Source organism: Silurus meridionalis, chromosome 2 (genome assembly GCF_014805685.1).
Source record: "Silurus meridionalis isolate SWU-2019-XX chromosome 2, ASM1480568v1, whole genome shotgun sequence".
Classification (NCBI taxonomy): domain Eukaryota; kingdom Metazoa; phylum Chordata; class Actinopteri; order Siluriformes; family Siluridae; genus Silurus; species Silurus meridionalis.
In genome coordinates this window covers 25,288,293-25,301,911 of record NC_060885.1, presented here as the reverse complement: position 1 = coordinate 25,301,911, position 13,619 = coordinate 25,288,293, and the positions used below count along the sequence as shown (strand labels likewise).

Sequence of the window (13,619 nt, the reverse complement as noted above, 5' to 3'; positions counted from 1 at the left end):
CAGTAATAAAAAAAAAAAAGCCTTCATCCCCATGCCAAATTACTGTGCCATTTGATTTACAGTCATTGCACAGGGGAGGGAGAGATTACTGTGCATGGAAGTATTGACTCAGAGTACAAATGCATGCAGGAACATAGACACCTGTGTATCCTACCACTGGAAATGACTATGGCCCATATCTGAGTGACACACAGGCATTCCCCAAGGCAAACACAGAAAAACATTGTGTCATGGACAATGAACCAGGTGTGCTGCAGACAGACTGAGGATTTTCATTTAATGTGCAAAGAAAACCTTAATTTTAAATGTCATTTTAAGACATTACACAAAGAAATAACTAATTTAGAGTTATGAATAATCATATAAAATATAAAGTTAAATCGATTTAAAGTGTTTTAAAAATTTTTATGTTTTACAGTGTGGAAAGATAAGTAAATACATGGTATGTAGAATGCAGATGTTAAGAACTTCAGAAAAACAAATCAAAGTGGATTAAATAGTTTTTATGAGGTGCACATGTACATTATTTGCTTCTTTTCACATGGTTTTCCTTTCATATGCCCCTGCAGCCTCAACTCAATATCCTTGGAAATTAAAATTGAAATAGATTTTGTCTGTCCCAAGAACATAAATCAATAGCTTTGGTAATCTTTATCAAATGTACAGTTTTGAACAGGAAACCTCTGTTATTAACAGAGTTAATAGCCACTGTTATGGGATAGAAAACACATACATAGAAACAGACATAAGTATTTTACTAGTCAAGAAAAAACAAAGAGAAACTGTATTAGTCCTCTCCAACTTATTTCTTAATTATTCACCTCTTGTGTCACATTATTTAATTTGGACTAAAAATGTGAAAACTTTTTTTTTTAACACTACTCAACAAAAAGGCTGAAATGTTTTGACACACTAGTTTATGTTAATAACGTATGATGATGGTCTGCAGCAACAAGAGGAAAGAAAAATAATTGCAAAAAAGTCAGTTGGCAACAATCCATTACACAGATTCCTGAGACATAATCTTGTCAGATGGCAGAAGGCATTCATTAAGAAGTCAGGCTCCTCTGTGGTGGGTTATGTGTGAGCTGCAAGCTTCTGAGTGGTTTGCAGTCGCAATCTTCTCCTTGCGATAGCTTCCTGCTTCTTTCTCTCAATCTCAGCAGCAGAACACTTCACTGCAGGCTGTGGTGCTATGAACACTAGAAGAGTAAACAAAAGAAAAATAAGTGTAAAAGAGCATGCACATTTTCCCTGTCTGCTCAGCATGCAGTCTTATTTTTAAATACAGTAAGGCCTGTAGGTGTTTTGACAGTGACACAACTTTCTTAATTTTGATTTAGATTACCACCGAAAAGAAAGCAATCAAGATGAAATTGAAATGCAGACATTCAGCTTTAATTTACGTAGATTAACAAAAGAGTACATTAATAATTTAGGAATTAGACATTATTTATATTGTACCATTTTCACAGGCTTAGAAGTAACTGGATACTTGACTAATAAGCAGGTCAATGGCCTAGGTGTAGCCTGTTTCCTCTTTATTTCATGATCAATAAAAAAAAAGAGGTCTTGGAAGTTAGATTTTAAGTGCTGAATTGGCATTTTTAGTTGTTCATGGGAAATGTTTATTATGTGGAGGCAAGTGAAGGAGGGCTTTATTCAGTCAAAGAAAAAAATAAATATTAAATAAAAATAAACTTCCTGGTAGCTTCATCCTCAGCATCCTTTTACTGATATACCCCATGTCCCTCCTCTCATTCTAGCCCCCTCACCTTGTCTTCAAAACATCCTACATGTTAGAGGGACAGAACATGTAGGATGTTTTGAAGACAAGGTGAGGGGCTAGAATGAGAGGACAGCAAAGGACAGCTTTGTCTTCTCTAACTAAAAAGCACACAAATGGGTTGGAGCTATTGAGATCATGGTTTTTGGTTTTTGGATACTTTCTAGTAGTATTCAAAAACCAAAAACCATGATCTCAATAGCTCCAACCCATTTGTGTGCTTTTTAGTTAGAGAAGACAAAGCTGTATGCAGAAAGACCAACGAACAGGCAGCAACTGCAATAAAGGTCTCACAAAGCATCTTATATATTTCTGACTTCTGGCAGTCATTGACTGCAAAGGACGTGCATCCAAGTTTTAAAGATTGTTATATTTATAAATATGTATATATAATTATTAGGGGTGTACCGATGAACATATTCATACAGTAATATTTCGGCACAGGGCTTTCGGTGCAATCCTTTTTACATGCGAAACATAGTTAAAATATGAGTTCCCTCAGCAACGTATTAAGTGGATGATCGCAAGTTTGTTAAGTCTCTGCCTTGCACTTTGAGTGCATGTTTTAAATTATTATTATTAAACTTAAAAAACTTTAACATACCAGGGGTATAAAAAAAAAAAAAAAAAACTAGATTTAGCACAGTGTCACTGTGGCTACTCACTCTGCACCATAAATATGATTTGTTTTGCCCATTCATAAAAATTTTATTTTATGTCCAGCTTCAAGAATTTCTTTTAAAAGGAGAAAATTCCTGACAATTCTATATACTGAGGGAGGGGGTGAATGAAGAATGGTAGGTATATTTGTAAATAGTATGCTGTATAAGTAGAACATAAGTAGAACAGTTAAGTAGATCATATCTTTAGAAAATTTTATATTACATGTAAAATACACACAAACTTACATACACATCTATATTAACAAAATGGGGTCTAACAAATGTAAACTACAGTAATCCCCCTCTTTACCACGGTTCAGATTTATCGCCGGAATAGCATTTGCCAAATAACTAATTTGTTTAGCTGATTTTCCTGGTCTCTTACGGATAGCACGATAGACCAAAAAACTTGTGTTTTTATTGAGTTTTATGTTGAAATAATGAAATGTTGGAGACTGTAAGGTGTTGGCGGGGGACAGTGTAGCTAGACAGCATCGGATGGTGGTCTGTAGGATGGTTTTGGAGGCGAAGAAGAAGAGGAGGAAAGTAAGGATTGAAAGAAGAATAAGATGGTGGAAACTGAAGGAGGAAGAGTGTAGTGTGAGATTCAGGGAAGAGGTCAGACAGGGGCTTGGTGGTGGTGAAGAGGTGCGGATGATTGGGCACTACTGCAGGAGTGATGAGGAGGCAGCTAGAAAAGTACTTGGTGTGACATCTGGAAATAGAAAGCAAGACAAGGAGACATGGTGGTGGAATGAGGAAGTGCAGGAGAGCATTAGGGAAAGAGGTTGGCAAAACAGAAGTGGGATCGACAGAGTGATGAGAAAAGTAGGCAGGAGTACAAGGAGATGCGGCAGCAGGTAAAAGGGATGTGGCGAAAGCCAAGGAAAAGGCATATGAGGAGCTGTATAAGAGGTTGGACACTAAGGAAGGAGAAAAGGATTTATACCAATTGGCCAGGCAGAGGGACCGAGCTGGGAAGGATGTACTGCAAGTAAGAGCAATAAAGGATGGAGAGGAAATGTGTTGACTAGTGAGGAGAGTGTGTTGAGAAGGTGGAGGAGTATTTTGAGCAGCTGATGAATGAGGAAAATCACAGAGAGAGAAGGTTGGAGGATGTGGAGTTGGTGAAGCAGGATGTAGATAGGATTATTAAGGAGGAAGTGAGGGCAGCGATTAAGAGGATGAAGAATGGAAAGTCGGTTGGACCAGATGACATACCGGTAGAAGCGTGGAGATGTTTAGGGGAGATGGCAGTGGAGCTTTTAACCAGATTGTTTAACAGGATTCTGGAAGGGAATGGAGGAGGAGTTTGCTGGTACCGATCTTTAAGCATAAGGGAGATGTGCAGTCTTGCAGTAACTACAGGGGAATTAAGTTGATCAGTCACACCATGAAGTTATGGGAAAGAGTAGTGGAAGCCAGGCTGAGAGAAGAGGTGACCATCTGTGAGCAACAGTATGGTTTCATGCCGAGGAAGAGCACCACAGATGCCTTATTTGCTTTGAGGATGTTGATGGAGAAGTATAGAGAAGGACAGAAGGAATTGCATTGTGTATTTGTGGATTTAGAAAGCGTCGACAGAGTGCCAAGAGAGGAGTTGTGGTATTGTATGAGGAAGTCAGGTGTGTCAGAGAAGTATGTGAGGGTGGTGCAGGACATGTATGAGGACAGTGTGACGGCAGAGAAGTGTGCAGTAGGTACGACAGACTGGTTCAGGGTGAAGGTTGGACTGCATCAAGGATCGGCCCTGAGCCCTTTCCTGTTTGCAGTGGTGATGGACAGGTTGACGGACGAGGTCAGACAGGAGTCTCCTGGACTATGATGTTTGCAGATGATATTGTGATTTGTGGTGAGAGTAGAGCAGGTTGAGAAGAGCCTGGAGAGGTGGAGATATGCGCTGGAGAGAAGGGGAATGAAAGTCAGTAGGAGTAAGACAGAGTACATGTGTGTGAATGAGAGGGAGGGCAGTGGAGTGATGCGGTTGCAGGGAGAAGAGGTGGTGAAGGTGGAGGAGTTCAGGTACCTGGGGTCAACAGTGCAAAGTAATGGAGAGTGTGTTAGAGAAGTAAAGAAAAGAGTGCAGGCAGGGTGGAGTGGGTGGAGAAGAGTGACAGGAGTGATTTGTGATAGTAGGGTATCTGCAAGAATGAAAGGGAAAGTTTATAGGACTGTGGTGAGACCTGCGATGTTGTATGGATTAGAGACAGTGGCATTGAGTAAAAGACAGGAGGTGGAGCTGGAGGTAGCAGAGCTGAAGATGTTAAGGTTTTCGTTGGAAGTGACGAGGATGGACAAGATTAGAAATGAGTCTATTAGAGGGACAGCACATGTAGGATGTTTTGGTGACAAGGTGAGGGAGGCGAGATTGAGATGGTTTGGACATGTGCAGAGAAGGGACATGAATTATATTGGTAGAAGAATGCTGAAGATGGAGCCACCAGGTAGGAGGAAAAGAGGAAGGCCAAGGAGGAGGTTCATGGATGTGGTGAGGGAAGACATGCAGGTAGTTGGTGTGAAAGAGGCAGATGTAGAGGACAGGGTGGTATGGAGACGGATGATCTGCTGTGGTGACCCCTAATGGGAGCAGCCGAAGAAGAAGAAGATGTTGAAATAATGAAATGTATTATTACAAATATAATTATTAATTATAAAATGAATTAAAATGTTAACAATACAGTAAGCACTTCCTTATGTACATACCATAAGAAATGAATAGCATTAAAGTACGCTTGCTTATTGGTTGAAGTGTCCTCTGATGTAAAAAAAAAAAACAAAAAAAAAACAAAACAAAAAAAAAAAAAGTAAAGACATACGTCACCAGATTTTGCCACTGAAAGTAAAGAATGCGGTGATGTGAATCTTTAACTCAGCCACTTTTTTGACATCATAGGACACTTCAACCAATAAACAAGCTGAGAAACTTTGCATAGGCTATGCTGCTAAAGAAATGTATACTTTACAGTACATGTACACTATAAATGTGTTACAGTGTACTGTATTTCTACGAATGTACACAAAATTCATCTTCATTCTTGCAAATGTTTTAAAGTGTGTGGAAGGATGATCTATGGCTTAAACAATAATTAAAAAAAAAAAAGTTTGGGGGGCCTTTCGTTTATCAGTTTTGGAAGGTAACCAAAAATAAACGGGGAATTGCTGTATTCAATTAAATTCTTCCATTTATTTAAATGTATTTAATACATTTTATTTGTGCCAATTTAATTGATTACTCAATTTAATCAATATAATATAAACATGTATTTCATTAATTAGATTTATTCCATAAATGTTTTTATAAAATAATATAAACTATTATTTTATATACTATTTAACCAAGCAGGCTGTTAAAATGTTGATACCACAATTGTCAATAATAAACTGCGTTAATAAAAACTGTAACCGTACTGAAATTGAACCGAACCGCGATTTAAAAACTGAGTTACATACCAAACTGTTAATTTTGTGTACCGTTACACCCCTAATAATTATAATAATTAGTAATTATATATAATTATTAGTTTGCCCAAGTACTTTTAAGCCTGTGAACAAATGACTGTAATTCCTAACTAAACAAAAAATTAATAACCAAAAAGATTCATTATATTGACAACAAGAACACACTTTTTAGTGTCCGCATGAATAATCATTGAATAATTAAACATACAAATGTCAACGCAATGATTAAACGTGCAACATTGTCCATTTTATTAGTGGAACACCTGTACACCTGCACATTCATAAAGTTATCTAATCATGCAATCAGGAGGCAGAAGTACAGGGCAACACAAGTGGTTACACAATAAGAAAAGTAATTTGAAGGAAAATGAAGGAAAAATGTTATCTCTTGGATTGTGGTCGTGCAGTGGATACTGGCTAGTATGAGTATTTGAGAACATAATGTCTTTAGATTTTCGTGGCCACAACAGTCTTTGGCGTTTACACCACATAATAAGAAAAACAAAAACATCGAGTGATCAGAGATTAAAGGATGGAAATACCTTGTTGATTAGAGAGACCAGGGGAAAATAGCCAGATATCAGGAAGAATAGTTACTTAACAAAATCATTCTTATAAACCATGGTGAGCAGAATAGCATTTTAAAGCATTCAAGATAGATGGGCTACAACAGCAGTAGACCATAATGGGTTTCACTTTTGTCAGCCAAGAACAGAAATTTGTACAGACTTATTTAAAGTGAAAAACTAAAGATTTTATAAAATTAACCAGGTCTTTTTACAGTCTGCAAATGTCTAGTTGTGTCTAGTCTATGACCATGATAGCCCCAGATTATGATGTGGTCTGGTGGATGTGCTGTCTATTCTGAGATGCTTTTCTGCTCATTGCTGTTGTAAAGAGTTCTTATTTAAGTTACTTTTTACTATAAATGTCACTAGAGACTGAGGTTTAATGGGAACCTTAACTGAAACTCTTGACATGTATGTGCTTTGGTCACATGATTGAATAATTAGATAACTGCATAAATCTGCAGCTTTTCATATTAAAGTAAATGGTGAGTGTATTTCAGTAATCCACAGTAAAGTTATTAATGAAAGAAAGCTTACCTTTGTTTCTAAATGCTCCTGGGTCAGACCGATGTCTCTTAAATGTGGAAAGGTGTCTGTTTTCTCCAGATGTTACTACAGCATGCCTCAGTTGAGTAAAATTGTTTTGCTTTGTGCCATTCTGAAAAGAGTGGTTTACTTGTGAAGTGCTAGCTGGTTCAGACAAGTTTTGCTTGTTTCCGTAAATACCAGAAGTACATGGAATTGAATGCGAGCGTGCAAAAACACACGCTGGCTGTTTGTGGTCTGTTGGATGCTGAGATGAAGAACTTGAAATAATGACGGATGAAAGTACTTCATGTGAGGGAATGGAAGAATTATTTCCTCTTTGCTCTTCTTGACTGGCTGATATTCGCTCAAGGTCATCACAAGCCTGATAAAGCAGATCATCATCATTGTCATCTCCATCACCCCACAGAGTGTCGAACTCATTCCCTGATTCTTGAAATGAAAGTGATAAATCTCCGGGGCCAACATTAGTCGTAACTATCTGATGCCTTTTATTCACTGCATGCACCTTCCAATCTCCAGAATTTGATTTGCGCAAATCAGCACTGGTTGCTGGGAGATGCTTAATTGCACCAGACTGAACAACACCATTTGATCTGAAAATACTGGGACTGGTGCAAGTTTCTGAAGAGATTCCAGTGTAATAACTGGTAACCTGGTGAGACTGTGGGGAATCAGCTCTGCTGCTTGATCCACAGGAGCTGACTGTTGTTGTAGGTTTTTTGGAAGCAGCAAACCCTATCTGACTAGTGGTCTTCATTGAACAGGAACTCAATCGATGAGGGTTCTGGGCCATCTCTAGCACCAACAGATCACTAAGAAGATCATCATTCTCCCAGTCATCATCAAAGTATGATTCTGAAATCAGAGCATTTTCATTGAGATTCTTGCTATCTGAAGTGGCTGGGCTTATTTCATAAGTAGCGTGTTTTTCAGTCTTGCTCTCCTGTGAACAGTTAACTGATGGAGGACTTAATCTTCCACTCAAGTGCTGGGTTGGTCCATCAAACAGAGCATGCAGCTCCTCCTCATGGCTTAGTTCTTTTGCTTCTTTTGCGTGGGTGAAGGTGAGGTTGTTGACCGTTTGCAAGTCCTTACAATCTGTTCCTTCATTTTTCTGAAACTTCGCAAGATTAATTTCTTTGTGCTGGCGGGTCATGTTCAGGTCAAACTGTCTGGCGAGTTTCATCAAGTCCTCAACATTGTTACTCTGTCGGCTTAATAAAAAATTAATAGAATATGGATAAATTACAATTTTATAATTTATTATATATATATATATATATATATATATATATATATATATATATATATATATATATATATATACATACATACATACAGTGGAACCCACTTATCTTGACCTCGGTTATCTCGACAACCCTATGAAGTGGAACCGCCAAATTCTCGCTTTGTCTTAGCATTTTTATCGGTTAGGTCGATTCTTTTATGTCGCCGAACCCTGATATCTCAAACACAAGGGGGGAAAAATTTGCCATTTAACGTCGGTTATCTCGGTGCAGCCGCAGAAGAACTCGCGGAAGTGGCGGAAAAAAGCAAGGCTTACAGCTGCTACAGGTGTTGTATTGTATACTGGTGAATCTCTGCTGTTAGTTAGTGCACATATGCCTTTTGTTGTTAAATGTTATGCGATGAACGGGAGGCGAAAGCCGCGCTTGGCGGCGCGGAACGTGGGATGAGCAGCAAAAGCATAGAATGAACACCGGCAGGATCGGGGGGAATCCGCGGTGCGCTTTGGGAAGAAAAGAGCAGCCGTTGAGAGAGTGACGGTGGGAAGGCACGTGCGGGATACACATGAGCGATAACGACGACCGCCGTGAACCAACATATACCAACAATAACGGACAGTGAGAGTGTGGAAGTTTAAATAGGAGCTGGTGATGATGCTAAACGAGCACCATATGTGCGCGATTGAAGCCGGGAGCTTCAGAAAGCGGCGAAAGCACCTGACACGCTGAAGGGGCGTGGCAGGTGGATTCTGACAGATAAACATGTACTGTATGTATTTTTATAGCATGCCTTCATCAAACAAATCGCAGCAACGCTGTTGTGTAAAAAACACGTGCATGCACATTCTCAATTATTAACGCACATCATGTACATAAAGAAATTTCAAGCACGTTAATATATTGCCGCCATTTTGATTTTCGTTTATCTCGATCATCGGTTATCGCGATGCTTTTGGCAACCCCTAGGACATCGACATAACGGGTTCCACTGTATATATATATATATATATATATATATATATATATATATATATATATATATATATATATACACACACACACACACACACACACACACACACACACACACACACACACATATTGCCCAGTATCCATAAGTATATTCCATTAATGAGAGAGAGAGAGAGAGAGAGAGAGAATCTTTCAAATCAATATTTTGGAAATAATTCTGACAATAACTATGGAGTGAACATTACACACTTTGGTAACATTTTATATAAATCATGCACTGCAGATGTAAAATGTAGTACATATTCTAAGAGAAAATAAATACAGAGAGGAAATATTTGGAAATTCTCGTTTCTTACATAATTAAAAAATGAATGCATGTTACATGTACTGTATCAATATTGAATCTTATTGAATCTGAATCGAACTGGATCAGTGCTGAATATAACAATACTGAATAACATACTGTATTGGTTCAGGTCTATTGTAGTGTTGTTCTTGTTTAGCTGTATTGTTTGATCGAGGGCATATAATTTCATCTGAAAGGGACAAAATCACATCCCCAGTTTATACTGACCGTGATGAGCAACGCCGAACTCTGGGTTGAATCTCCGGTGTGCAGGGAATAGCAGTATCTCCAATCCACTGAAGCACTGAATCTACAGGCTTCTCATTCTTTGACATAAAAATGTGGTCTTGTATAAATATGGTATACAAAATGGTGGAATTATTTTTTATTTCAAAGAGGTACTACTTACATTTGGTGCAATTCTGTTCACAATCTCAGATATCTCCACAACTCTGACACTTTCTCCTGCTCCTTTTCCTGTTATTAATATTCAGAGTACGAGACATTGTGTACTAGTAAACCTCATACAGCATTAAAACCAACATGGTTAGCATGTAAACAAGCTACTACACAGTTGTTCTGACTGGCATGGCGATTTACCTAAGCTACCTCTGTGCTTGTTGCCATGGTTGCTGACTGGCATAAAGGGAGCACATAAAATAAAAACTTAATAAGAATATTATTACATGACGCAGGGGAAATGGTCACAGGGAAAAACTCCCTGAGATGGCATAATGAAATATCCTGGAGAGGAACCAGATTGCAAAGGGAACATATTCCAACCCGGGTGACACCAAATTGTGCAACTATAATTACTCTCTCTTCTTAAAACTGTGCACTGTATAGACAATATAATTTTCAAATGTGTAAACAGAAAACTTATTATAGTTTTAGCATGATGTCTATTTTGTTATCAACAGTTCACTGATAGAACCTTAAGTGCAAAAATGTTTGTGGGATTCTAGTCCTGAGCCTTTTTAGGAAAAACATGCATATAAAATGCTGTCTAAAGTCATCCTCATTGTTTCTAAGTGGTACCATATATAGGTGCAATTTTAACCTACGGACATGACAAGACCCATTTTTTTCTTGCTAGACATCGAAGACATTGGGGTCTGAGATGAAAACCTGAATATTAAACAAATGTACAGAATTTCATCTTTTATTTCCTGATTGGATTTACAGTTGGATGTGTTAAAAAATTTAGACCATGGCATTCTTAAGCCCTATAACCTTTGTCATAGCCAATGCACAATTAAGGATGTCCTAAAAAAAGAATAATACCACTGATGTACAAACTTCAACTTTTCTTTCATAATGGGAGTTCAGAGAGTAGTACAACAGTTCAGAGTACGTTTTGAGTGTCTTCAGAGACCACAAGCAAGTTGCTTCATATCATCCTGAGTTTTTATTAAAACCACTGATTGTGCGAAACCTTACACTGGTTTTTCAGACAGTGTCTCAGACAGAGTCTGAGCCCTGTTACCCCAATGACCGGAGTTGTTTTGGAATCACATGTGTTCACTAAAGAGTATATATATATATATATATATATATATATATATATATATATATATATATATATATATATATATATATTACACAATAAAAACAAATGTAGAGAGATGTTTAGATGAGAAAAATGAATGAAATTACAATATGATCAGAATATGAAATGAAATGGTCTGGTGTAAAAGATTTCTAAGATACACACCATTTCTCAGTGGGGGTGGTGAAGCAGGATCCCAGATGATGTCTTGTAGATTTTCGGCCTCACTCGGGGAATCGGCATTGCTGCAACCATTAAATCTTTTCCTTGACCGATGTTTTGGAGTTCCCACATCTGTTAATGAAGAGAGAAATGAAACAGTCAAGTGCTATTTAACAAGTTTGCTGCATGTTAGATTGTTACTGTTTTAGACAGTTACTGTGTTTACTGTCTACTTGTGTCATTTTGTCTTTTTTTTTTATTGTTAATTTATGTTGGTCCTGTACAACAATGCTTCTTTCACTTTGTACTGCACTGTGTATGGTTTAAATGATAATAAAGCCTACTTGACTTCTTTTTGTTTTGCTTTTGAAATGCACTAACTGCAATCACGGGCTATATAATACCAGACACGAAAAGACTTTCGAGCCTTTTAAAGCAAAAAAAAAATAAATAAATAAAAAAAGCTCGACGGAATGTTTAAAACATGTCCATAGGTTTTTGGCAAACCAGGTGTGAGACTGACACCTGACACATTCCATTTTTTTATTTTTATTTTTAGATAATTTGGAGTTTAACTGCAGTCATTTAAACACAGAAAAAAAAAATGTAGAGAAAAAACAATTCGCTTACCTTTCTCGTAATACAGTGAGGCACTGGTTGATGACGAGTGTGCATGTTGTCGCCCATATCTCTTCTTTTTTTGGACTTTTTTCTGCGAAAACTTCGGATCTCGGTTGCAGATTTCTTTGCTTTCCTCTGCTGTAGGTCGACTATAAATAATATTCTTCTCTGTCATGCTTATTAATTAGAGACTTGCACCATACGGTGCTAATGTTAAGCGTTCAAACTTAAATATATATATATATATATATATATATATATATATATATATATATATATATATATATATATATATATATATATAATTCTAATAATAATAATATATATATGATTATTTAGTTTTTTAGCTTTGTTGTGATTTTTAACATGTTCTCACCGCGCGGCCATGTTTTTAGCGCGTCGTCTGATTGCACGCCTCTGATTGGTCCGGACCGAGCTCACGTCTTCTCGCGAGAAAAAACGAGACTAGTTATATTTGAACAAAGCTAAAATTTCAATATTTTTATTTTGTATACAGTAATTATTTGTATCAATTAATACATTTACAATTGGGCCCAAAATAATAGCTAAATAACAGAGATGGAAGTTTTTGAATTACAATTAACAATTAAGCAAAAATAGTATTAGTATTCAATGCACATGCATCACTTATGGTATTACTATATAAACTATAGCATAGTAGTATAAAAAAAAACAAGAGTGGAAACTAAAGTACAGTCAACCCCTGATCATTCGTGGTTCGGAAGATTCTTGCTGGCTTGGAAGCTTCGGATTATCATCAAAATTCGCGGGAATCCACAGTGGAACCAAATGTTCAGGAATGTTAGGAATTACATTTTAACTATGTTTTCACTAACAAATTTCATATAAAAACCCCACAATATTGTATTAAAGTGGTATAATGGCTAAATTAATTCACTAAGGTACCATATGGGCTGTGGGGGTGCGGTTAGAAATTGCAGATTTTCGGAACTCGCAACGTAACCACTGTATTTCTAAGCTTTAGTTTTGCAACACTACAATAGAACTGAAATATTGTGCAACACGGTTTGCAAATGTACATTTTGTGCAATCTTATACACTTACTTTACTAATTTAAATCAATTTATTGCAATCTGATATATTTACTGAGTATACATTTTTGTAGACTGAATATCTAATCCCTTAGTGCAGTGACTGAAGTGTTTTTGAGTAGGGGTGTTATCTGGCATGCAGAAAGTTATTAATCACACACACAGTGGGCTTTTATAGCCTAAATGTACCTGCCATTTTCCTTAGTGGGCAGGCTTTACACATTCAACCTGTCATTCTCTCTGTTAAAAGTCCTTTCTCAATATGTATTTTTATATGATCTTATGTCCTTGTGCCTTTTCAAAAAGACACAAAAATGCAGGGAAAACCCAGGGTCATTTTATGAGGTTAACATCGATGCTTCTGCTAGAGATGATGTATGCAGGCAGTGCAGCTGTGGCTACAGTGAAAGGAGACTTGTTGAATTGTGTTCATTGAGTTTCTTGTTTTAGTAATGACATTAATTTTCTTGTATGTGTTTTTATAATATTAATGGTTTCAGTAGCCATGGAATCATAATTATGGTATTAAGAGGTGGATTGCTTCAGGCAAGATGCCTCTGAAGGCCCAGGGGTGAAATGCACGGTCCAACACTGCTTCCATCCAGTGTTAATGTTAAACTTGTT

General features: G+C 37.2%; 1 protein-coding gene across 2 annotated transcripts; it reads right to left on the bottom strand.

Moving 5' to 3' along the window:
• Nucleotides 1-488: 488 nt before the first annotated feature.
• On the bottom strand, nucleotides 489-12,368 carry etaa1b (ETAA1 activator of ATR kinase b). 2 transcript variants are annotated; one of them, XM_046834607.1, is made up of 7 exons: nucleotides 12,299-12,368; nucleotides 11,932-12,071; nucleotides 11,305-11,433; nucleotides 10,000-10,067; nucleotides 9,819-9,916; nucleotides 7,014-8,239; nucleotides 489-1,202 (listed from the first exon to the last, which is right to left on the bottom strand). In XM_046834607.1, the coding sequence occupies exons 1-7, from the start codon at nucleotides 12,307-12,309 to the stop codon at nucleotides 1,078-1,080; spliced, it is 1,797 nt and encodes a 598-aa protein (XP_046690563.1). In that variant the 5' UTR covers nucleotides 12,310-12,368; the 3' UTR covers nucleotides 489-1,077. The 2 variants fall into 2 exon arrangements, with proteins under 2 accessions (XP_046690563.1, XP_046690554.1); XM_046834598.1 differs by lacking the exon at nucleotides 12,299-12,368 and having other exon boundaries at nucleotides 11,932-12,238.
• Nucleotides 12,369-13,619: the final 1,251 nt, after the last annotated feature.

Bases quoted from the DNA above. Each gene is read 5' to 3' on its own strand.
- etaa1b (XM_046834598.1), bottom strand. From the start codon at position 12,097: ATGACAGAGAAGAATATTATTTATAGTCGACCTACAGCAGAGGAAAGC. The intron at 11,434-11,931 runs GTAAGCGAATTG...CTTCATTAACAG, and splicing joins CTCACTGTATTACGAGAAAG to ATGTGGGAACTCCAAAACAT. The intron at 10,068-11,304 runs GTGTGTATCTTA...TATTAATAACAG, and splicing joins ACCACCCCCACTGAGAAATG to GAAAAGGAGCAGGAGAAAGT.